Source organism: Procambarus clarkii, chromosome 6 (assembly GCF_040958095.1).
Source record: "Procambarus clarkii isolate CNS0578487 chromosome 6, FALCON_Pclarkii_2.0, whole genome shotgun sequence".
Lineage (NCBI taxonomy): Eukaryota > Metazoa > Arthropoda > Malacostraca > Decapoda > Cambaridae > Procambarus > Procambarus clarkii.
Window position 1 is genome coordinate 44,310,861 of NC_091155.1, and position 27,191 is coordinate 44,338,051.

The window sequence follows — 27,191 nt, forward strand, 5'->3', positions numbered from 1 at the left end:
TATTATACATATATAAAACGCTGAACTGTAATGCCAATCCTGACCTCAAAAGCTTCATAGAAGGTTGTAACAGAACCCATGAGCACCACACCAGAAATACAGTTTTGATATTCCTAGAGTACGACTTAATCAAACTAGAAATGCTCTACAAATCAAGGGGCCCAGAATGTGGAATGACCTTCCCAACCATGTTAAAGACTGTACCTCTCTCAACCAGTTTAAGATAAAAATGAAGCTATACCTAATAAATTCCCTGTAACCTACCTTACCCCTCTATTGTCAACCAATGTCTTTTTTTTTTTTAAATGGCGCTGTTTGTCAACAGAATTGTATTTGTGCTGCTTTTTCAGCCATGTTTCCCCCTTTTTTATTTCTTTTTATTTGTTCTCAACTCATTTTATTCTTTATGCTCAATTAGTATTAAGCTTTAGTCATTTAAGTTTTTCATGCCCGAAACGCTTTGCGTAATAGTGGCTTTAGGCATTGTATGTACTAGCCCTATCTATAAATCCATCACTCTTTGTAAAATCTCTTGTATGTATGTACCTTACCTAAATAAACATTTGATTTGATTTGATTTGATTTGATTTCTTTGAGGGGGGGGGGGGCCAGACCTGAACTCCATCGGTCTTTACCGGGTAGTGGGCATGGACAATGGCTCTGCCCTGGAGCCCTGCATTGTGCTTTCTGGGGCTTGGGGAGAGTTGGTGTTGGGGCCGTAATCCCCTTTTACCCTTTGTCTTTTCTAGCATTTCTGTGGAGGGTCTTTCTTTCCAGGGGGAGCCTGACAGCTGAGTGGACAGCGCTTCAGACTCATAGTCCTAAGGTTCCGGGTTCGATCCCCGGTGGAGGCGGAAACAAATGGGCAAAGTTTCTTTCACCCTGATGCGCCTGTTCACCTAGTAGTAAATAGGTACCTGGTAGTTAGACAGCTGCTACGGGCTGCTTCCTGGGGGTGTGTAACAAAAAGGAGGCCTGGTCAAGGACCGGGTCGCGGGGACGCTAAGCCCCGAAATCATCTCAAGATAACAGGGGGGTCGGAGTGTTTTTTTACCCATTCCTCCTTGTGTATGATAATGTATGTGAGGCCCCTTCCCCTGGGTGGTGGCTCACCTCATCTCCAGGTGCCTATGTGTATGCCGAGGAGTGTTCTTCTGGAGGTTTCCTTCCTCGTGGGTTCCCCCCCTTGGAAGACCCTTGAGAGACCCTTGGGACCCCCCTTGGGAGACCCTTGGGGCATTTTCTCATTCCTTTGATGTGGCCAAGTTACTCTGCCAGTGGTCCCACGATCCCATTGTTGATGTGACGATGTGCACTGAATTTTGTAACTAGCCCCTCAAGATTGTAACTTGCTTAGCTAAATGAATGGTGGAGTTTAGCGCATTATGTGCCTCTATAACCCTTTTCACTATTGCCCACAAGATGGGAATGGGAGGCATAATAAATGAACTAAACTAACAGCGGTCCCGGCCTCTTGAGTTTGGGCAGCGGCACCAATTACTAGGAATCACTGCTGGCACCTTGTAGTTGGCACCTACATTGGAGATGTAGGTGCCTTCAGGAAGCCACTAGGGACTCCTCCCAGAAAATACAATAAAAGGTGAAAAATAAGAAATAGAAGGAAGTTTTGGACAGGTCCTCCAGCTACAAATAATCAAGCTATGGCCAGTATAGATGGCAGCACAGTGAATGCTGTTCTGGTGACATCTTAGTTGGCTATTTGCTTAAATATCAAAAGCTTTAAAACATCACAAAGGTTATAGGTAATTGCACATTTTTATGTTGAATTTTTCTTATTGTGCACCTTAACTTCTTTCAAAAAGTATAAGGATTTTAAGATAAAACGTATATGTTACCTGGCAAGATTATTATAAACAGCGGCAGGAGTTTAATATAACCAGCAAATATTGTGCCACCCTTTGCGTGCGAGAGGCTGCGAGCTGCCATAACGCGTTGTACCATCATCTGCAGGAACAAGTTACCACAACACTATAATTTACCACTTTCTTTTTCAAAGCTATAGAATTTATATCATTACATGTGGATAAGACTTGCAACATACAGTACAGTTATCAATTAATTCACTGCTGTTTACTACAAATGACTATAGCACTATACCTGGTCAGCGCACCAGTACCATATGGAGACAGGCATCTAGCTCACTATACCTGGTCAGCGCACCAGTACCATATGGAGACAGGCATCTGGCCCACTATACCTGGTCAGCGCACTAGTACCATATGGAGACAGGCATCTGGCCCACTATACCTGGTCAGCGCACCAATACCATATGGAGACAGGCATCTGGCCCACTATACCTGGTCAGCGCACCAATACCATATGGAGACAGGCATCTGGCCCACTATACCTGGTCAGCGCACCAATACCATATGGAGACAGGCATCTGGCCCACTATACCTGGTCAGCGCACCAATACCATATGGAGACAGGCATCTGGCCCAGTAAGAACGCAGGCCAAGGCATATCACTGACAGTGGGGTCAGCATCTCTCAACATTCTCCAGGAGTCAATGCGAGGAAGTCCACACGTCGAGTTATCTATCAATTTCTCTGGGATAGCCTCAAGATACTTTGTCTGCAGCTCTGTATAGCCACCCACTGCTTGAAAAGCTGAAAAGTTAAAAAATAATTAATGGCGATAGCAATACGTTACACTGTGACAACAAAAAATCTATTTTAACTCACTCACAAACTACTCCTGATCAATAGGAATTTGATAAGAATAATGCCATATATAAAGGCATTGTTCTTATAAACAGATGTAAAGGTAGATGTAAGATGTTTATAAAACCAATACTTGGATAGTGACTTCAATGATACTCATATTAGTATGTAGATATAATAATAAAGCATTTATGGGACATAGGTTCAAGCTGCAGGCAGGACAGAAACGGTTGGTCGTGTGTCATTTCACTTAATACCTGTACATGTATTCACCTAGTGGTAAATAGGTACTAGGTAGTTAGGCAAACCCTGTGAGTTGCATCCTGGGGAAGACCAGTAGCTGACTTGGAAGGATCTAAGTACTTAATTCATTGTACTGTATATATATACTGTATATTCATTGTGTCAGGGGGACAGGAAGCCAGAGTGTATTCATACATGTTAGGCTTTTATCAAGGTCCCCCCCCCCTTTGCAGAAAGTTGAATTACTGACCCCACCCAGGATGCAACCCCACAACAAGCTGACTAACTCCTGAGTATCTACTTACTGATAGGTGAACAGATGCATTAGGAGAAAGAAAATGTGCAAAACCATTTCTGTCCTGCCCCGGGATTAAAGAGCTAAGTCAACAAGCTCAAGTACTGCACAGGCTGTACTTGTTAATTATGCATATATGTAATGGGAATTATAAGTTTACTGTACTTTTAAAACTCTGTAATGTAAATTGAATTGGTAGGTTTGGTATTTCAACCTTAGTCTCAATAGCTTTTAACCACTGCACTACACTGCATCATAACAAGAAACCCTCCCGTCGTGCATCAGAAAAAATGATTTCCAAACATTTAGTTGCTTATACTCTATTGCGTTCTTTCATCATGGGGAAAAAAACCAGCGTTGATTGTAATGAAATACAATCAACAATTTACAGTCTCCGTGGTGTAGTGGTAAGACACTCGCCTGGCGTTCCGCGAGCGCTATGTCATGGGTTCGTATCCTGGCCGGGGAGGATTTACTGGGCGCAATTCCTTAACTGTAGCCTCTGTTTAACGCAACAGTAAAATGTGTACTTGGATGAAAAAACGATTCTTCGCGGCAGGGGATCGTATTCTAGGGACCTGCCCGAAACGCTACGCGTACTAGTGGCTGTACAAGAATGTAACAACTCTTGTATATATCTCAAAAAAAAAAATTTCTGGGTGAGTCCCGGAGGCTCCCTGGAGCTATCCAGGCTGATTTGGATATGTATAACTTTCTGGCATCAGTCAATGTGCATGGAGTTCTTGCCTACCAGGGACCACAAGCCAGAACTTGGTCCCAACAGAGAGGCACAAGAAGCAATGGTCTATAGAAACCCCCGTATGGTTCGGAGCATTCTGTGTCTGCCATCGACCAGGTCTAGCAACCAGAAAGGTAGGTGCCCCAAAATAAACCCCTATTTTGGTGAAAAATTGCTACTGAAAGCAGAATGAATGGACAAAACTCTCCAACAAAAATTAGCAAACGAGTATGACGTCATCATGCAGCCGCGCTGCTGTCTGCACAACCCTTCCTCTCCCAGGGAGGGGAAAGGGGAAGCCCCAGACCCTCATGCCAGCAATCCACCCACCAGGTCCCGTGCTCAACGCCTCCACATCTTCCTCAAGCCAGGTTGAAGACAGCTCGAGAAGGGAAAAGAAACACAAGACCGAAGCCAAATGCTCACGGGCGCGCAAATCCTCAGCAACCAAGCATACCAAAAGGGTAGGAACCTGCACGTGCAGCTGTACAAGGCCAACATCCTGAGAAAGCACAGGGGCGAACAAGCACGGATTAAAGTGCTCAACTCGACCCCAGGTAAACCTGCAGAACGGTAAAAGTTTCTCGCCACTCGAGCGTGCGGGTCCAACAGAACCCATGCCACGCCCCCAACAAAAAGAACACGCAGTCTGCCAACCAGGAAGACTCCAGACCCTTCAAATGCCAAGAACTAATTGTTGGATTGCCCGAGCGAGGGTTCAGGGCTCCCCATTCCCCCTCCCAAGAAGGGGGGGTTGTACAGACAGTGGCGCAGCAACGTGATGACGTCATTCTCATTTGCTAATTTTAGCTGGAGAGTTCTATCCACTCGTTCGGCTGTCGGTAGCAATATTTTCACCAGAATGGGTGTTTGTTTTGGGGTGCCTACCTTTCTGATTGCCAGACTCGGTCAATGGCAGACATAGAATGCTCCCAACCACACGGGGGTTTCTATAGACCATTGCTCCTCGTGCCTCTCTGAGGGGGCCAGGTTCTGGCTCGTGGTCCCCGGTAGGCAAGAACTCCATGCACTTTGATGCCAGAAAGTTTATACAGTGGGGCCTCCACTTACGATGGTAATCCGTTCCCAGATACGTGTCGTAAGTCAAAATATCGTAAGTCAAAATGAATTTTCCCATAAGAAATAATGGGAATTGAATTAATCCGTTCCACACTCTCAAAAAACTCACTTCAAAGTAAATTTTATACCTAATTCACCCAAATCTTTAGTACTAAAGTATGTTCAAGTTATTGCTTACACTTATTGATGACTCTTGTTGGAGTATGGAAGACTGAGGAGGAGGAGGAGAGGTGTTAGTGTTTGGAAAGGGAGTCCCCTTCCAATATAACATCAGGCAGTGATTGTTTTTCTTTTTTTAAAAATTTCCAATTTTTTATTTTTTATTTTATTTATTTTTATAGAAAATGGAGCAGCCTACCTGACATCCACTGAATGAACTTTTTAGACAATTTTCTTTTTTTCAAGTTTTTCTTTTTTTTCATCTTTTTTTTATAGAAAATGGAGCAGCCTACCTGACATCCACTGAACGAACCTTTTACACTTTTTCTTTTTTCAAAATTTTTCAATTTTTTTTATTGTTTCATTTTATTTTTATATTTTTCATAGAAAATGTAGCAGCCTACCTGACATTCACTGAACAAACCTTTTAGACATTTTTTTCTTTTTTCAAATTTTTTCAATATTTGTCTGTAGTGATGCATCACAGTGTCATTGAAAAGGTTAAGGCAACGGACTACTGCAGCTTGATTTGGGTGAGTCGTTTCAGCAAAAGATTGCAGTTCTTCCCATGCTGCTTACATTTTCATAATAAATGATTAAGGGACATCCTTTACATCAACAACCCTCATACCATTTTCATGTTAACAAATGATCTCTTGTTTTTCCTCTGTGGTCATCCTCACATGTGTTTTCTTAGGTGGTTGAATCTTACCACTGACTTTCTTGGGACTCATGACATGATATAATAATTACTTTTATGTTCAAAAAACAAAAAATCATCACAATAATGGAATTTCTTAAAAGCGTGATCATCACTAAGCAGGCGGCTCTGGTAAACTGAGGCAGGTCTGCCCGCGTGACCAAGAACCATGCGGTTGGTCGACCCGAACGCGTATCGACGAATATCATTACTCGATGACACTATTCTCCCACCCTACCCATCAACATTGGTGTTCCTCAGGGCAGCATACTTGGCCCTCTCCTCTTTCTCATCTACATTAATCACCTTCCAAATGCCTCCCAACACCTCAAACCAATTCTATTTGCTGACGACACAACCTTCATTTACTCCAGTCCTGACCCCCTTACTCTAAATGCCACAGTAAATACTGAGCTAAATAAAGTCCATCTTTGGCTAACTGCCAACAAACTCACCCTTAACATTGACAAAACTTTCTATATTCTGTTTGGCAATAAATCCTCTAATCAAATAAATCTCAAAATAAACAATACCCAAATTTGTAACAAATTAGATGGCAAATTCCTTGGCATTCTCATTGACCACAAGCTAAATTTCCAGGGACACATTCTAAATATATCAAAAAAAAGTTTCAAAAACTGTTGGCATTCTTTCTAAGATCAGATATTATGTACCCCGCCCTGCCCTGGTGACTCTCTATTACTCCCTCATCTATCCATATCTCAACTATGGTATTTGTGCTTGGGGTTCTACTACCCAAAATCATTTACGTCCTCTAATTACTCAACACAAAGCTGCTATTAGGACAATATCCAACTCTGGCCCCAGACATCACTCGGTACCCCTACTCAAATCTCTGAATATGTTAGACATTAAGTCACTGCACATTCTCTCATGTGTATTATACATATATAAAACGCTAAACTCTAATGCCAATCCTGACCTCAAAAGCTTCATAGAAGGTTGTAACAGAACCCATGAGCACCACACCAGAAATAAATACAGTTTTGATATTCCTAGAGTACGACTTAATCAAACTAGAAATGCTCTATAAATCAAGGGACCCAGACTGTGGAATGATCTTCCCAACCATGTTAAAGACTGTACCTCTCTCAACCAGTTTAAGATAAAAACGAAGCTATACCTAATAAATTCCCTGTAACCTACCTTACCCCTCTATTGTCAACCAATGTCTGTTTTTTTGCAAAACAGAGAGCTGTTTGTCGACAGAATTGTATTTGTGCTGCTTTTTCAGCTATGTTTTCATTCCATGTTTTCATTTTATTCTTTATGCTCAATTAGTATTAAGCTTTAGTCATTTAAGTTTTTCATGCCCGAAACGCTTTGCGTAATAGTGGCTTTAGGCATTGTATGTACTAGCCCAATCTATAAATTCAACACTCTTTGTAAAATCTCTTGTATGTATGTACCTTACCTAAATAAACATTTGATTTTATTTGATTTTTATTGTAAGTCGAGTCGCATTTTCTGATCAAATTTATATCTTAACTCAAAATTATCGTAAGTCGGGGCAATCGTAAGTTCTAGGTGTCACTGTAGTTATATATCAGACTGGATAGTTCAGAGGAGCCTCTGGGTCTCACCCAGAAAATGGCATTTCATTACATTCAACACTGGTTTTTTCTCTATACTGTATTGTTTATGCATTCAGCACTATGAAAATAAAATTAAGTCTGAAAAAATATTATGGATGGGAAAATAATCGACTACTCACCTTTAATCATTAAATACAAAGATCCGCCGATCATGATGAAGAACTGCAGGGTATCTGTGTAGATCACTGCAGCCAGGCCCCCTAACATGGTGCACAGAGCTGTCATCAATAGGAGGCCAATGATGGACAAGTATAAATTGTTGACTTTTAAGGCTTGCTGGATAAAAATAGCCCCAGAGTACAAGTTCACCTGTGGATACGGAAAAGTTATATACAATATTTTCAAGGCAGTTTACGTGCTATGATGTACAATGATTATAATATTAATAAAAAAGCATTCAATATGAAGTTTCTTTTCATTAATTGACACTAACCTAGCTAAAAAATAAAAAATTGTTTACCACAATATCATAGATAACAGCATTTCATTTGCTTGGACCATTTGAGCCTCAAACTGTGGATCACAAAAAGCAGGAGCCCACAGCTACGCTCGTGGTGTCCCATCTTCCCAGCACTCTTTGTCATACTGTATAACGCTTTGAAATTACTGACGGTTTTGGCCTCCACCACCTTCTCACCTAATTTGTTCCAACCGTCTACCACTCTGTTTACAAAAAAGAATTTTCTTATATTTCTCCGACAGCTTTGTTTCGTTAGTTTAAATCTATGACCTCTTGTTCTTGAAGTTCCGGGTCTCAGGAATTCTTCCCTATCAATTTTATCGATTCCTGTTACTATTTTGAACGTAATGATCATATCGCCTCTTTTTCTTCTATTTTATAGTTTTTGCATAATTTAATGCCTCTAACCTCTCCTTGTAGCTCTTGTCCTTCAGTTCTGGGAGCCACTTAGTGGCATGTCTTTGCACCTTTTCCAGTTTGTTGATGTGCTTCTTAAGATATGGGCACCATACAACCGCCGCATATTCCAGGTTTGGTCTTACAGAAGTCATGGACATTTCTTTAGTATTTCACCATCCATGTACTTAAAAGCAATTCTGAAGTTAGAAAGTGTAGCATAGGCTCCTCGCACAATGTTCTTAATGTGGTCATCAGGTGACAGTTTTCTATCAAGAACCACCCCCTAGATCCCATTCTTTGTCAGAATTCTTTAAAGATTTCTCACATAATTTATAGGTTGTGTGGGGTCTATGTTCTCTAATTCCACATTCCATAACATGGCATTCATTCACATTAAATTCCATTTAATGTGTCTACCAACAAGTGTCCTACCAACAGGTGTCAGACCAACATGTGTTGATTGCTCATGAAGCTTGTGCAGATAACCAACCAATATTTAGATGATCAATGACGTAGTGGTCATGGTAATGAAGCTGTTTGGTGGCGAGACTTCAGGCAGCCTGGGTTCAAATCCTCTAAGGGGTCATAGAGTTAAACTGATATCTGTGTTTGGGGATCAATCAAGCTTTGCTCTGATTGGTTTATATTCAGGGCCAGATTACCCAATAGGCCAAATAGGCCAAGTAGGCCATAGCCTAGGGCCCACCAGCACCAGGTGGGAGCCTACCAGTACCAGGACGGCCTCACCAGCACCTTTTTATTTGTACCCTAAAAATGGACAAATATCAAATAACATTTTAAATAATAAATTACTTGGTAACACTACTCGATCACTGACACACATACACACAAATAGGAATATGGCCTCAATGTATTCCTCTGCAAAACTATGGGTAATATAATATGATAATTAACTACACTTCATTTTAAATCAGCTGTCAACATGTATGTGTTTAGTCTTTGAATTGCCACATTGAACATGTAGCTGCTTTGGCCTAGGGCCTATAAACAGTTTATGTTTGTTTATATATCCTAATCAGATTATATATTCAGCCCTGTTTATATTAGTTTAAATTTTGCTACAGGCTAGACATTACAACAACACAGGAAGTTATGGATTTGCATATTGTGATCTATGAATACTCAGAAACCCAGACCCTTATAACAGGGGCCTTTAATTAATCAAGCGCCAATAGATTAGGCAAATCTAACATTACAAACAGAAGAACAATTTCATTCCATTCACTTGGGCTCTAGAAGGCTCGAACCATGGACCCCAAGTGTGTGAGGCCAAAGCTCTATCTATTGGTGAATGAAATGTTTCTTTCCACGGTAGTGTGGATGACAATTTTGAAGAATAACTTCTCGACCTAGTATAGGATTTCTCACGCAGTATGTGGCAGAGCCCACTCAAGGTAACAGTACTTCTTGATCTTGTGCTAGCATCAGAAGAAGGATCAAAAGAGAAGCATCTTGTGATTGAACAGGTACAGGCAGGGAAAAAGCTCGCCCCTTCTTGCGTGACACAATATTCGAAGATAGATTGTAATTATAGAAACCCACGTAAATAGTCTTTGGTGTGGTTTCCTAAACTACCCAAGAATGAGAGAGGAATTGCAAAGCACCGCCTTTAGGGAGTTAACAGGTGATCAAGGCAAGAAAGCATCATGGGAAAATTTCTAAAAGTTCACCAATGAATGGTTAAAGAAATATGTGCCAAGGAGACAGAAAAGAAAAACATATGGATGACATAGGCAGTTAAAAGAAAAACCAGCGTTGAATGAAATGAAACGCCATTTTCTGGGTGAGACCCGGAGGCTCCCCGGAGCTTTACCAGGCTGATATGCTAATGTCAGACTTTGGCATCAGTCATGTGTATGGAGTTCTAGGGCCTACAGGGGACCATGGCCAGAACCTGGCCCCCTCAGAGAGGCAAGGGGAGCAATGGCCTATAGAAACCCCCGTGTGGTAGGAAGCATTCTATGTCTGCCATCAACCGGGTCAAGCATCCAGAAAGGTAAGCATTCCAAAACAAACCCCTATTCTGGTGAAAATTGCTACCTAAAGCTGAACTAGTGGATAGAACTCAACAGAAAACAAGCAAACTAGTATGACGTCACACGTCACCGCGCCGCTGTCTGCGCAGCTCCCCCCTCCCCGGGAGGGGGAAGGGGGAGCCCCAGACCTCCCATGCCGGCTATCCACCCATCAGTTCTGAGGATGGATGTCAAAACACGCGAAAAACGCTGACCGGAGGGAGGGAGGGTTGCTGAGGAGCCTCCGAGTCTCGCCCAGAAAATGGCGTTTCATTACATTCAATGCTGGTTTTCTGGGGGGAGCCCCGTCGGCTCCCGGGAGCTAACTACCCACAGAGGAAGGTCAAAGGGACAGAACCGGGAGGCGGACACCACGCACCCCCCACGGAAGCAAGACAACCGGCAGCAAACGCCAACCCAAGGCGCCACAGCCCCGAAAAGTCCCGGGAACGACACGAGAACAACGAGCAGCAAGGCCCCCGCACGAACACCAAAAATCCATGCCCGAAAGACCGCAAGGCCACGTCGCCCAGACGGCAGCGAGAGCAGTGAAGCCACGAACGCCACGGGCATGAGGGAAGAACACAGGCAGCTTAGCCGCAAGAACACGGCTGACCACCCGGGACACCATCACCCGCGAACCGGGAAGAACAGAACCGGATCAATGCAAAACGCGCTCCGGACCCAAACGCCGTGGCATGCAAACAATAGCGGAGGGCCGCCACTGAACACAAAACACGTCACACCCCCGGCCCGACCAACGAAGCACCAACAAACCCTGGACCCCTCCAGAACGCAGCAGCCCCACCCCGCGCCAGAAAAGATGGAGACTGCTGCCACCAAACAACCAATACGCTAAAACCGAAGGAGCAAGAAAACTCAGCGACTCGACCCCCAGAGGCAAAGGCCAAAAGGAAAGAGCCGACAAAAAAACACACCAGAACCGAAGGGGCACTACCAACCGAGGAGAAGACAGAGCACGCTGACCAGAGATCAGGATGGTGCAAGCGGCGCACGAACAGGCCGGAGGTGAAACGACGCATGAGACAGCTTATTAACGGTACAGAAGCAACACCAAGACCGAAAGCAAGCTGAAGCGGCTCCGCCAGCGCCGCACGAAAAGAGACGACAGTATGTGGCAAGACGACGGCCCCCAACCCCCACCAGAAAACCAAGCTGAGAGTAAACCAAGCTAACAAGAGTAACCACCTAAGAAGGGACAGGAAAAGGAAGGACCGCCAAAATACCCCATACTGTCGCCAAGAGAAGCACGCAGGTGGGACACCTACCATGAAGCCACCCGACCACCAACCGGAGGCGAGACCGAGAGGCAGAACATAAGCAGCCCCGACAAGGCCCCTCCGAGCCCAGGAAAAAGGCGGAGCCGCGGGAAGATCTCGGGCGCGACCACCGAAACCCAGGCGGCACAAGGAGATGGAACGTCTGCCGAACAGAAAAACTCCCCAAAGCATGCAAGCCCGCCAGGAGTTCAGAAATGACGGGTCCGACGCGAGACATCGCAAGACCCAAAAAAAAAAAAACGGCAGGGCATGCTAGGAAACCAAAGAAGGCGGAAGGGTCGCCGCCAGAACAGTACCCGAACCAAGGGGTACAAACAACTGCAATAGACCGAGACAAAGAAGCACATCACAGGACACAAACTGAAAAACGCTCAAGAACACACGCAGAACATCCCTGCTGCAGAGGAGGCAGGAAGAAAGAGCAGAAGCACAAAAACCCCAGGAAAACAACCAGGGGTGGACAATCAGGCAGGGAGAGAAAACCCCCACGCAATCCCCAGGCACAAAACAGCAGCAAAGTGCCACACCACAACCGGACACAGGAACAAGGACACGCCACCGTGAAACACGGTACCAATGCACACGTGCAGCAGCAGCAACAGGCACCACCGCAACATGCAACATGTAAATAGCAACTCCCTTCTGCAAAGGCAGAGAAACGGAGCAGGCAGACCCCAGACAGGGCCAACGGAGACACGACAAAACCCAGCAGGCCCAGAAACCAGCACCAGGCGACCGATGGTGGAGAAACCTCGCTCGATACCCGCTGGATGGGGTACTGGGAGCTCTTTCACACCCCAAGTCCGGCCCAAGGCCAGGCTAGACCGGCCAGAGGGTGGCCCACCAGGCAGCTGCTAGGAGCAGCCCGCCGGCCCACATACCCCCACAACCAGGATGGGCCGGAACTGCTATATGAAAACAGGCTAGTGCGCCCTGGAAGTCCACAGACAAACCAGCAAGAAGGCTTATGCTCGCAAGTAGGTCGTGTAACAACCACAGACCTCTGATGGTAATACAGTGTTCCCCATTGTGCCTATAGCACCACTGCACTCCACTGGTACTATCCCGCAAGTTCTACCAGATAGGCGGGACCCAAGAGCCAGAGCTCAAACCCTGCAAGCACAGCCCTGCAAGCACAGCCTTACCAGGTGAGTACAGAACCAACCCTACAACCCCCACACCTCACAACATGAAAAAAGGTGGGTCCCCTGAATGACTCTAGCATGGGTTGGACATGCACATGAGGGGGACAGGAAGGGTTGAAAAAGGGACAGTCACTGGTGTGCGAACGGTCTCAGTCGTACAAAAATATACCTAAATAAAGACAGGTATATAAACAACACCGCATCCAGCGCCCGGCCAAAAGACGCCAGACCGCAGAAACTCACCTGGCGAACGGTGGCACGAACTTGACACGACTCAACCGTGCCCAGAAGAACCTGGGAGCACCGCCAGGTGAAGACGCCAGAGCCGGACCCTGCTGGACCCGCAGGAGAGCAGGGAGAGGCGAAGGAGCCGGCTCACACCCATGAAACAGGGAAAACCGCGGCGTCCTCCCACAACTGGGAAACAGGACACTCCCGGAGCGAAGGGGCACATACCGCAGCCAGGGAGAAGAACAAGAGGCGAAGCACTGTAGCAAAAAGGGAGCAAAACACCAACACTGAAACACCGCCCAGACCAAAACAAACTCCACGGCGCATGCGCATGACACGCTGGCCGAACCGCACAACCCTCTCTGCGGGAAGGCACCAACCAGGACTACTGCACTAGAAAAGTAGCCAAAAGAGGAAGCAGGAACAATAAAACCGGCCAAAGAAGCAAAGAGCCCAAAAAAAGGAACCCAACTGGGCGACAAGTAGCCCAACAGGGCGACAAGTAGCCCAACAGGGCTACAAGTAGCCCAACCGGCCCATAAGTAGCCCAACCGGCCCACAAGTAGCCCAACCGGGCCACAAGTAGCCCAAAATGGCGACAAGGACGAGGAGCCGACAGACGTTCCAATAATGCGGGAAGTAGCAAAAAACCGTCCCGAACCCTCGAGAACACAGAAGCCAACACTAGTCCCGAAGGCACACAAAGGCGCAGGCGCACCCGAGATCAGAAGTCACATAGAACCCCAACAAACGGGGAAACATGACGAAAACACCGTCCCAAAAAGGGTGTGAGGAAACATCCACCCACAGGATGGAACCAACCGACTCAAAAGCCAAGGAACCGAGCCCGGGGAGGGGCCGACGTCCAACAGCACGTACGGCGAGTGGGGAGGAAAGACCCCACTCCGCGTAACCACAAGCCCCGCCTAGAGGGGGATAAAAACCCCCACGGGGTCTAACGGGGCCAAGGCCCCCCCAAGTCAGCCCCTCCCCAGCCCCGGGAACCTACACGACAGGCCCCGGGGCCGAGCCATTCCCCCAAAGCCCCGGCCGTACCAGAAAACCGGGGCAGCCGTGAAAACACTAAGGAAGGGAGCCCACTGGTAGACTCATACAACACGGCTGGAGGAACAGGCTCAAATGCCCCTGTCACTACCCTGGAAGGGAAATTCCCCGAGACTGCCCGAGTCTCAACACCATCAAAAACCCCGCCCCGAACCTACATACGGTAAGGAACCAGATGCAGGCAGGAAGGGTGATCCAGGGGAAAGACAAGGGGGCGTGGATGGAACCGAAGCAACCAACACCCCCAAGTCCCAAAACGAATTAAAACGGAGCAGCCCCGGGGCTCCCGAGGAAGAAACCACGAGAACGTTGCCACCACCAAGGCTCAAGTGCAACGCCCCTGCTGCCCGCACCCGCTTAGTCAGCACAACTGGGTAACCGAGCCACAACGAGCAACCGAACTCGCAGGACTCTAGGTCGAAGGTGTCACCGACCCCACAGGCAGTAGACGGAGGCAAAACAGAGTCACCCAGAGACAAAGGGTGAGAGCAACCCTCAAACTCGCTGGAAGCGAGGGGGGGGGACTCTTGGGTCACATCCATCGGACCCGCGCGCCCCCAGGGGTTTCCCAGGGTCCCAAGCGTTTACTATAAGAGGACTCGCGCTCAGGTAATCCCAGGCAGGGTACTGCTAACCGGCACCCAAAGCTACCAAACAACTTTCTAAGAGCTGAACCCCCGGGACGTGTACACTCACGGGGACCTAGCAGGGGTACCACCAGAAAATACTTACTACACAAGGGACACAAGGGGCAAGAACGAAGGCAGACCCCCCACCAGGTAGATAAACAAAAAGAAAAAGAAAACCCCGCAAGAGGACAGCGTACCCAAGCGGAACAGAGCCGGCCGCTATGATTGGTAAAGACAAGCTGCACAGTACCCTGCGCCCCACCAGTGCAAACACTGCCCCTTACTCTAAGGCGAACAAGGGAGACAGAACACCTGAGCACACAAAGAGCGGCCGAAAACCAAGCAGTAAATGGCCAAGCAGGGGCAGGACCCAAGGAACTTGTGGAAGGCGGCCCCAAGCCCCAAGGGCAGTACTTATTTATTTATTTATTTATTTATGCATATACAAGAATGTACATAAGGAATGTGAGGATACAATTATGGTAATTACAGTCTTGTAAAGCCACTAGCACGCGCAGCGTTTCGGGCAGCTTACTTACAGGGCACCTAGGGAAGGGAACCCTAGGCGCATGCAGCCCGAGTACTGGAGAATCACTCCCGGCTCACGCAACACCTAGAAAACAGACACCACACACTAGGTACAGTGCTGAAACAACCACTGGAGCCAGAGCACATAACCGTTGCCTATAGCATCAGCTGAAGAACTGATGGGTGAATAGCCGGCGTGGGAGGTCTGGGGCTCCCCCTTTCCCCTCCCGGGGAGGGGGGAGCTGCGCAGACAGCGGCGCGGTGACGTATGACGTCATACTCGTTTGCTTGTTTTCTGTTGAGGAGTTCTATCCACTAGTTCAGCTTTAGGTAGCAATTTTCACCAGAATAGGGGTTTGTTTTGGAATGCTTACCTTTCTGGATGCTTGACCCGGTCGATGGCAGACATAGAATGCTTCCTACCACACGGGGGTTTCTATAGGCCATTGCTCCCCTTGCCTCTCTGATGTGGCCAGGTTCTGGCCGTGGTCCCCGGTAGGCCCTAGAACTCCATACACATGACTGATGCCAAAGTCTGACATTAGCATATCAGCCTGGTAAAGCTCCGGGGAGCCGACTGGGCTCCCCCCAGAAAACAGTGTTGAATGTAATGAAACACCATATTCTGGGTGAGATCCAGAGGCTTCCCGGAGCTATCCAAGCTGATATGAATGTATTAGACCAAGGCATTAGTCAAGCGAATGGAGTTTTAGGCCTACTGGGGACCACAAGACAGAACCTGGCCCCCCTCAGAGAGGTACGAGGAGCCATTGCCTATAGAAACCCCCATGTGGTTGGAAGCATTCTATGTCTGCCATCGACCAGGCCAGGCAGCCCAAAAAAGTAGGAGCACCAAAACAAACCCTATGTAGTTAAAATTTTGCTACTGAAAGCCAAAATATTGGACAGAACTCCCCAAACTAAAAATGAGCATGACGTTACAATAATCATTGCACCGCTGTCTGAGCAGCTCCCCCCTCCCCGGGAGGGGAAAGGGGGAGCTCCAGATCCCCACGTGCCAGCTATTCACCCCCAGTTCAGAGGCTGGATGTCAAACCCGCGAAAATCACCAACCGGAAGAAGGGAGGGTTGCCAGGGAGCCTCTGGGTCTCACCCAGAAAACGTCCTTTCATTACGTTCAATGCTGGTTTTCTGTGGGGGAAAGCCCCTTCAGCTTCCTGGAGCTACTTAACCAAAGATAAAACAAAAGAGACTTACCTGGAATGCGGTCGCTACTCACTCCTTAACTCAAAGTCGAGAAAAGAAGGAGACATCCGCAAACAAACAAACCTACCGCCAGAACCAAAAGAGCAGAAAGCACTGTGCCAGAGGAGAGCATGCAGCACCCTGACCTGACCCTCAGAAGCTAATGCCAACAGGAAAAGAGCATTCGTGAATAATCTTGAACCAAAGGGGCTACCACAAACTGAGGAGAAGAGGAAAAGAGAGCACCCAGTCAAACGACCAGAATGGCTCAGGCAGCGCATGAGGATGCTAGAGGTGAAGCAACACACAAGACAGCTTGTAGAACAGCAAAAGTAACATCCAGCCCAAACGCAAGCTGAAGTGTCTCCTCCAATGCCGCACGATACAAGGTGACAGTATTCGTTGGCTGTCCTGAAACAACCAAGAAAGGAAAGACAAACCCCATCCAAAACCAAAGAAAACCTATGAAGGGGACAAGAAATAACGAAAGGACCACCAAGAAACTTCAAACATGCCATCTCGCCAGCATGCTGCCGAGACGAAGCATGCAGGTGGGACACCATCAATGAAGCCACCTGCTCATAATACAAATGGTGATAGACCCCCATCAGAAAGACCAGAAGTGAAGACTTGAGGAGAACATCGAACCCGCTACATAGCAGACTGGACCAATCTGCTGTAGGAGGAGCCGCCAACATGACTACTCTCCCTTGGTAAGTCTCCAAGCAAGCCAGGATCTGGAGCAAAAGCAGAACCAGGAAAAAGAAGTACTGTACAGGAAACCCCACCTCGACCAGTCCTGCCTGAAGGCATCGACCCCGACGGCCTCGCAGTTGGGGAAGTGTGCCAAATAATTCAGGAGACGCCTCAACCACGCCGATGCAAAGAGGTCCACCTCTGGGAGCCCGTACGTCCTGCAGAGCCAACTGAACGAGTTGGCGTCGACCGTCCAATCTGTGGACACGGGGAATGAACCAGGACAGGACATCTGCCAGGATGTTGGAACCCCCTCCCCCCCAGAACGTAAATGGCCAGGAGAGAGAGAGAAACCCTGAGAACTCGGCAGACAAGTCACCCGAAGGGACCAGACCCCCAAAGAGCCAGGGATCATATTGAACCCACGAGGTACAGGCAATGAACCACTGGGGAGCATTCAGAATGGAGCCAGATCATCAAACCTCGAGTGACCCAAACCCTCCGAAGCGACATTTACACGGCCGCGAACTCACCATGCTGTGGGCCTGACAGAAGGATGGGCCCCACCGTCCCTGGTCAGCCTGGTGAGCACCGGTCAAAGCCCCAACCAAGAGACGACATCTATGAATAATTCGAGCGAGGTCTCGGGTAGGCACCAAGGCACTGAACCCTGAAGAGGAAGCCGGCGACGCAGCAGCTGACGTAAGGCACCCAGAGACCGAACCCAGCAATCGTGAGAGAGGCGGAAGGGACATCCCTAAAGGAACCAGAACAGCTGACGAAGCCAAACCCGGCCTGGCAGTTAGACCAACACAGCAAAGTTCAGACTCCCATACAAACCCTCAGGTAACCACTTTGTGATCCGGGAGCCCTCCAAATACAGATGAAGGCAGGACCACAGCCGCAGCATAGCCTCCAGAAGGAAAGATAAGGAAGGAGTCCAAGAGACCCACGCAAGACCCAGCCAAGTCCAAAGCTAAGAGGGAACCAAATGGAACTTCCTCCAGTTCACCAAGAACCCAAACCCAGCGAGCTGGGAAAGAACCAAATCCCTGGCGAGCAGAGACGTGGAGTGGACGGGAGCCCATACCAGTCGTCGAGAATGGCCAGAGCCCGAACCTCTAAGAGACGTAGACAGGCCACCATGACCCGGGTAAGGTGCAAGATTCAAGCCGAATGATATGCAACGAAAGCAGTAAGCCTGATGCCTTACAACAAAACTGAGCCAGTCCCTGAACCCCGGATGAATCGGGATGTGCCAATAGGCATCCCAGAAGTCCAGGGACACCATCCAAGCATCCAGCTCCAAAAAGATGACAGACCTGTGTGACGATAATCTCTTTCAAGAGAGATTGAGCCTGCTCTTCTCCACATAAAGTTACGTATATTATACAACAATAAGATGCTACCTTCAAGATATGTCTACCAGTAGCACAAAACGTTTTGACCAGGAGGCAAACGTACCCAAGACTCCCCCCTACTCCCCACTCCCTCCATGCCGGCTCCGTCATCAACCAGCAAACTACCATTCCCAGCTTGCCTGCTTCTGATTGGTGACTCGCCAACTGCACACCTGCACCTCTGCACCTCAGCACCCTCTACAAGTCGATGTCTGGGCTTGAACCAGCCATTGAAGTAAGAATATCCTTGTGCTCTCAAGCCGTGAACAACTAACTGAGATATGCTGTCTATCAGGTGGATGTTTCTCAGCTAGCGCTATATTCTCAGCACCTGTTTAATCACTTTGTCTTTATATTATTGTAGAGTAACGTCATCCCTATTCTTCATTTATGTTATATGTTTTTGACTTGTTTGTTTGCACTGTACAAAGCCAAGAGATTGTCTTTGTTTATAATTTGTTTTCTATATTAATTGAAGTTTCATTGTTCATACTATGTGTTTTGCGTGTCTTCCCTTACAAACAAACCACAGACAAACAGCCAAGCAGTCTATCTTTTTTTTTGTAAGTGTGACTAGGCATTGACACCAGCCATTAGGAGGACTGCCAAACATCTACACTCCTAAACTTTCCCATCACACCTGGAACAAAGTTCAGGGGGTACCTCAGTTTAAGAGTTTAATCCATTCCTGGAGACGGCTCGTAATTCAAAAACTCGTAAACCGAAGCTAATTTCCCCATAAGAAATAATGGGAAATGAATTAATCCATTCCTGACTACCCAAAACCTCCCTTCAAACTAAATTTTATACCTGATTCATCTAAATCTACACTACAAAAGTATCTTCAAGTTATTACTTACCCTTGCTGATGACTGCTGTTGGCGTATGGAAGATGGTGAGGAGGAGGGAGGAGGAGAGGTGTTACTGTTTGGAAGGGGAGTGTCCTTCCATAATAACATCAGGCAGTGAGGACTTCACTGGTATGCACACTCTGACACATTTTGCCTGCATACCACTAGGACCTGCTTGTGGCTCACTGCTTGCTTGTCTTACTAAGAATCTGTCTAAAGACACTTGTTTTCCCTACATTTTAACACTTATTTGTAGTAAGACATCACATTGCCCGAAACGCTTTGCGTAATAGTGGCTTTAGGCATTGTATGTACTAGCTCTATCTATAAATCTATCAATTTTTGTAAAATCCTCTTGTATGTATGTACCTTACCTAAATAAACATTTATTTTATATTTATTTTATTTATTGTCATTTAAAATGTCAATGCAACGGCCTGCTACAGCTTTATCTGGGGTCAGTTTTTTTAACAAAATGCTGCAGTTCTTCCCATACTTCACACATTTACTTAATGAAGAAGGGACATCCTCTACTGCCTCTACTCACAACTATTTTCTTAGGTTGAACCTTACCACTGGCTTTCTTGGGACCCATGGCGAGATATATAACAACTACTTTTATGGTCAAATGGCCAAAAATCCAACAAAACATTGTAAATCCTGATGAAGAATTCAGGCGGGATAGTCACTGGGCGTGAGGCACTGGTAAACTGAGGCGCGATCGCCGTGTCACCACGCGCTAGGTCGGCCTGTACGCGTATCAACACCCTCGTCTTCCGAGGCAACGCTTGTATTCCGATGTAAATTTTCTGAGCAAATCCTGCTCGTATTCCGAAAAACTCGTATAGAAGTAGAACTAATACTAACTAGCCATAATATAAACTAATCATAAAGTTAGAAATTTACAAACTCTCAGCCTTCTACATCAGCAGATTCAGGGGGCTTTCATGGATTAAGAGGGCCATTAGGTGAAAGGAAATGTGCCCAACCATTTCTGTCCCACCCGAGATTCAAACCCAGAATTCTTGATTGTGCGTCGAGAACAAACCCCAGCTGTACTTCCGGGACTCCAACATATTTTATTTTTAAAAGCCCAAGGAACCCTGAGATCAAAGTGCTTACTGAGATCGAAGTGCTTACTGAGATCGAAGTGCTTACCGAGATTAAAGTGTTTACCAAGATCAAAGTGCTTACCGAGACTGAAGTGCTTACCGAGATCTTGGTGAAGACGTAGAGGATGAGGGAGAGGATGGCCAGGTAGGTGCGGATCCTGCGGCCCCCGAACCTCTTACTGGTATACTCCGGCAGTGTGCTCACCTGCATGATAAGTCTGTGTTACACAATGCACCACCACCTCCAAAATCACTAGTATTTACATGTACATGTAAGGCATGCAAAATTTCATGCAAGATTGAATGGAATGAATTACAGTACAGTACTTCTAAGTTTTACGATACGTCGAAGGGCAGTAAGCAGTGAAAGCATTAATTACATGCAGTATGAGATTGAGAGTTTGCTTACCTGAGGGAACCGGTTGAGGCTAGGGCGATGCCATGTTCCGAACGGCTGATTCCTTCGGTCTGTTCTTCCGTACTGGGGATCCTACCTATTCTCACCTATTACTGTTCATAATTCACTTGAAATACAGTATCTTTAAAAACTATGATTAATGTAAATTTAAACCTTGTAATTTCGGTGCTCAAATGACAGGCAGCTGTGCTCAGCCTTACACTGTTATGGTGACAAGCAATTAGATTATTATAAGTTGTCATAAAAGGCACAATATGCCCACATGAAAACTGGGACACATTTAATTATTGTTTGTCAGAACACAATCATGAGAGAGAGTAAGAGTGTGTAATTACTTAAGTGTAATTACCTAAGTGTAGATACAGGATGAGAGCTATGCTCATGGTGTCCCGTCTTCCTAGTACTCTTTGTCGTATAACGCTTTGAAACTACTGATGGTTTAGCCCTCCACCACCACCTTCTCGCTTAGCTTGTTCTGTCTATCAGTCTGCAAAAGCAACTTTTCTAATGTTTTTCTTTGCCAGGATTGCTTCCTTAGTTTGACACATGTCCTCTTGTTCTTGAAGTTGCCGTTTTAAAAAATTATACTTTGAAAATTTGGTAAATTCCTGTTATTTCCTTGTATGCAATGATAGCAAGTTTATGAAGCTACAGGTCAAAAAGTCCTCCTTTCTAGCTTAATTGGCTTTCCAGTTTATGGATATAATTTCACCAACTACCAGCAGTCATAATCTATCTTTATCTACTCTTGCTATAATCTCTCTCATGATTGTTAAGAGGCTCTCTCTCATTTATTATCTAGCTCCTGCCCAACCATTTGGGGTGGAGGGTAGCGCGACGGTCTAGCTTCCTGCAGGTCAGCGTTCAATCCCCAACTGTCCACAAGTGCTTGGGCACCATTCCTTCCCCCCCCCCCCCCCCCTCCGCTCCCATCCCAAATCCTTATCTTGATCCGTTCTGAGTGCTGTATAGTCTATTGGCTTGGCGCTCTCACTGATAATTCCCTCCACCTTCCTCCTCCATCCATGTGTTGTATGGCAGTGGACAGTATACATTTATGATTATCAACTTATCATCCTGATTGCAAATCTCCAGATCTATTATGTCAACTTCTACTGGATTGGCCATTATTACTTCGTATGTGTGTGATTTCACCTTTAATGTGTTTTGAGAATCAGTAACCTGTGGTAGGCGGTGTATCTAGGGGTACCATATTGATAGCCTCATCGCTCAAGTTTTTTTTTTTTTTTTTTTTTTTTTTTTTGAGATATATACAAGAGTTGTTACATTCTTGTACAGCCACTAGTACGCGTAGCGTTTCGGGCAAGTCCTTAATCCTATGGTCCCTGGAATACGATCCCCGCCGCGAAGAATCGTTGTTACAACCAAGTACACATTTTACTGTTGCGTTAAACAGAGGCTACATTTAAGGAATTGCGCCCAGTAAATCCTCCCCGGCCAGGATACGAACCCATGACATAGCGCTCGCGGAACGCCAGGCGAGTGTCTTACCACTACACCACGGAGACTGCAGTTAATTGTGCCTGTATCATACTGTAGTCCGGGTGAATGGGTATTTGTTAAGGAACCTACATAAAGTTTCCCCTTGGGAACACATAAGTGTAATGTTTGAAACGTATCATAGAAGTCCATCCTCACTCCCACGCATTGTCATCTTCTGTCTAGTCTCATGTTTACACCAAACCTTGCGGTGATTCCGGGGGTCAAGTTCCCACGGCCCGGTCTCTGACCACCTACTGTAGTTGTGTTTGTGGGGGTTGAGCTTTGCTCTTTCGGCCCGCCTCTCAACTGTCAATCAACTGTTTACTAACTACTTTTTTTTTCACACTACACACACACACACACCTCCCACACACACCCCAGGAAGCAGCCCATGACAGCTGACTAATTCCCAGGTACCTATTTACTGCTAGGTAACAGGGGCATTCAGGGTGAAAGAAACTTTGCCCATTTGTTTCTGCCTAGTGCGGAAATCGAACCCGCGCCACAGAATTATGCCAGGTCTCCTGTTGATGGTCTGGTCAACCAGGCTGTTGGACGCGGCTCCTCGCAGCCTGACGCTTGAAGAAATCATTTAAATAATTTAGAAACGCCTGAAATAATTTACAAACTACAGACATCGTTTTGTTTGAAGATTATCACTCACCCAGATAACAGAATTAGCTTTTTTTTTTTTTAGTCACTTATCACTGGTCACTCAAACTATGCTAGAAATGTCAGCCTGATTGTGATCAAATAGAGCTGTGATGGCACTCACCTTGCACCGCCTTCTGGAGTTGAGGTCAACAAGGAGAAATGAATCCCGGTAATTGTTCAGTATATATCTACAGTATGTATCACAATACATACATTGCTCACATTGATCAAGTCTACCTAAGAGGGTGTCTACAGTATGTATCAGAATACATACATTGCTCACATTGATCAAGTCTACCTAAGAGGGTGTCTACAGTATGTATCAGAATACATACATTGCTCACATTGATCAAGTCTACCTAAGAGGGTGTCTACAGTATGTATCAGAATACATACATTGCTCACATTGATCAAGTGTACCTAAGAGGGTGTCTACAGTATGTATCAGAATACATACATTGCTCACATTGATCAAGTGTACCTAAGAGGGTATCTACAGTATGTATCAGAATACATACATTGCTCACATTGATCAAGTCTACCTAAGAGGGTATCTACAGTATGTATCAGAATACATACATTGCTCACATTGATCAAGTGTACCTAAGAGGGTATCTACAGTATGTATCAGAATACATACATTGCTCACATTGATCAAGTCTACCTAAGAGGGTATCTACAGTATGTATCAGAATACATACATTGCTCACATTGATCAAGTGTACCTAAGAGGGTATCTACAGTATGTATCAGAATACATACATTGCTCACATTGATCAAGTCTACCTAAGAGGGTAAAAAAAAAAAAAAAAAAAAAACACAGTCTTGTGTCGAACCCATTGTTGATGTGATGACTTATACTGAATGTTGTAACTAGCTCATCAAGATTGTAACTGGCTTAGCTAAATGAATTGTGGGGTTCAGTCCCTGAGCCCATTATGTGCCTCTGTAACCCTTTCCACTACCGCCCACAAGATGGGTATGGGGGGCATAATAAATGAACTAAACTAAAAAAAAACTTGTGTTGCCTTCATGATGATGATACAACATATGACATACAAACCAGTTATAAACATTGCAAACAAAAAAAATTATAAATACATTGTACTTTCTGGCATTACAATACTGACAGCGTATTACAGCTTTAATACTATGGCAGACTGAAGCACATGCATATTTTGTTTTCTACCATACAAGCAGCCTAGGTGTTCAAGCTGGCTTGCATGGCTAGGCTTGGGTTAGGACAGTTCAGTAGCAAGCTTTTTTTTTGTACAGAAAAATAGGGAGAATGTGAATAAAACATTAGAAAACATTTCATCATCAATAAGAGAGACAAAGAGACATCTAACATCATATAGAATATCTCATGCATTATATACACTGTAGGAGTGTAGGATAAATCACAAGTTAATCTGTGTTTGCTGTTATTGGGAATAATAAATACCTGAGTTTACCTGAGGGCCACTAACACTAGTGGCCTCGATGAGGACAGTAAGCCAGCGGCTTGTCGAAGGTCCCCCACATTTGCCTTGATTATCCTTTTCAGCTGTTCTTTAAAAGTTAACCCATTCACCCATCTCACCAACCCATTTTGGCAGTTTGGCAGTACGACTTAATTTCTGCTGTATTGTGCCTACCAATTTGTTGTCAACTACCATTTTAAGCTGTCATTGCAATCAATCATAGCTACCTATGTGCTTTAATATACTGTACCTATAATTTTCTCTCATCTTCTTTTTTTTCATTCCATGTAATCTGTTTTCATTTTTTTCTCTATAAACTTTGCAAGTATTTACCTCCTTAAAATTTTCTTAGATTAAGGACCTGCCCGAAACGCTGCGCGTGCTAGTGGCTTTACAAGACTGTAATTACCATATTTGTATCCTCACATTCCTTATGTACATTCTTGTATATGCATAAATAAATAAATAAATAAATAAATAAACTAGAAATGCTCTACAAATCAAGGGACCCAGAATGTGGAATGACCTTCCCAACCATGTTAAAGACTGTACCTCTCTCAACCAGTTTAATATAAAAACGAAGCACTACCTAATTAACTCCCTGTAACCTACCTTACCCCTATATTGTCAACCAATGTCTGGTTTTTTTTAAATGACGCTGTTTGTCGACCGAATTGTATTTGTGCTGCTTTTACAGCCATGTTCCCCCCTTCTTATCTCTTTTTTCTATTTGTTCTCAACTCATTTTATTCTTTATGCTCAATTAGTATTAAGCTTTAGTCATTTAAGTTTTTCCTGCCCGAAACGCTTTGCGTAATAGTGGCTTTAGACATTGTATGTACTAGCTCTATCTATAAATCCATCACTCTTTGTAAAATCTCTTGTACGTATGTACCTTACCTAAATAAACATTTGATTTGATTTAGTTATGTTAAAGACTGTACCTCTCTCAACCAGTTTAAGATAAAAACTAAGCACTACCTAATTAACTCCCTGTAACCTACCTCACCCCTATAATGTCAACCCATCTCTGTTATTTATAAACAACGCTGTTTGTCGACCAAACTGTATATTTGCTGTTTTTCTGCCATGTTGCCCCCTTTTTTATTTTTATATTTTCTTAACACATTTTATTCTTTAATCTCAATTAGTATTAAGTTTTAGTCTTAGTGTTTTTCCTGCCCGAAACGCTTTGCGTAATAGTGGCTTTAGACATTGTATGTACTAGCTCTATCTATAAATCCATCAATGTTTTATATCTCACCTTGTATGTATGTACTTTACCTGAATAAATATTTGTATACCCCACCACAGCCTGGTTGGTCCGGCACTCCTTGGAGGAAACAATCTAGTTTTCTCTTGAAGATGTCCACGGTTGTTCCGGCACTTTTTCTTATACTTATTTATTTATATATATACAAGAAGGTACATTGGAGGGGTTAAGAGACAACAGAGTTTAATTTGAAATTACAGTCTTGTAAACCCACTAGCACGCATAGTGTTTCCAGCAAGTCCTTAAACTAACCTTATAGGAAATCCTTAAACCAACCTTATAGGAAATCCTTAAACTAACAGAAAGTTTTAGAGAAATAAGAGTAAAATTGATAAAAAGTGTTTAACAGGTATTTTACAGCTTTACTTTACAAGTACAGATAATTTTGAGTAGGATAATTACAGTAAAATTGTAAAAAAAAAATTTACAGGTACATTGCAAGAATTTTTGACACAAAAGCAGATTAGAATAATAACAATACACAATAATGAACAAGGAATCCTAGGTACAATTAGGAAAACATTTCAGGGTTATACATTGGATCACTGAAGCACAATATGGCGACCATTACAAGGAGTAATGCAGTAGAATATGCACTCAATACAACAACCATGATAACAGATGATCTAAGATTACAATGGTGAAAAATATGGCTTAGATACAAAGAATTGTATCTAATTCAATTGGGGGATTGGGTAGCACTAGAAACAGTGTGAAGATAAACCTCTAGGTAGGCGACTATGAAGATGAAATTAGGTGTTGACCAGACCACACACTAGAAATTGAAGAGACGACGACGTTTCGGTCCGTCCTGGACCATTCTCAAGTCGATTGTGATCGTCTCTTCAATTTCTAGTGTGTGGTCTGGTCAACATACTTCAGCCACGTTATTGTGACTCATCGCCTGCATGAAATTAGGTACTTTTTGGTTATATTTTTGAATAAGGCAAAAGTAGGACAGCTTTTCAGTTCATTAGGGAGTGAGTTCCATAGACTAGGTCCCTTTATTTGCATAGAGTGTTTACACAGATTGAGTTTGGCTCTGGGGATATCAAAGAGATATTTATGTCTAGTGTGTGGTAGGTATGTGTATTGTTACATATGTCCAGGAAGAGTTTCAGAACAGGGTTTGCACTTAAAAAAAGGCTTTTATAAATGTAAATGGCACAAGAGAATATATGGAGTGAATTTATGTTTAGAATGTTTAGGGATTTAAACAGGGGAGCTGTGTGTTGTCTGAAAGCAGAGTTATATATTATCCCGATAGCAGATTTATGCTGGGTGATGATGGGCTTGAGGTGGTTT

The 27,191-nt window shown here is 44.9% G+C and overlaps 1 protein-coding gene across 1 annotated transcript in view; it reads right to left on the reverse strand.

The window, feature by feature from the left end:
* The window catches only part of LOC123754088 (sodium/mannose cotransporter SLC5A10), a 233,970-nt gene that overhangs the window by 109,264 nt on the left and 97,515 nt on the right, over positions 1-27,191 (reverse strand). The window contains exons 5-8 of the mRNA XM_045736248.2: positions 20,676-20,780; positions 7,636-7,825; positions 2,419-2,630; positions 1,857-1,965 (exon numbers count right to left, since the gene is read on the reverse strand). Of these exons, the coding sequence (XP_045592204.1) occupies positions 1,857-1,965; positions 2,419-2,630; positions 7,636-7,825; positions 20,676-20,780 (616 nt within the window). The remainder of the gene's footprint in view (positions 1-1,856; positions 1,966-2,418; positions 2,631-7,635; positions 7,826-20,675; positions 20,781-27,191) is intronic.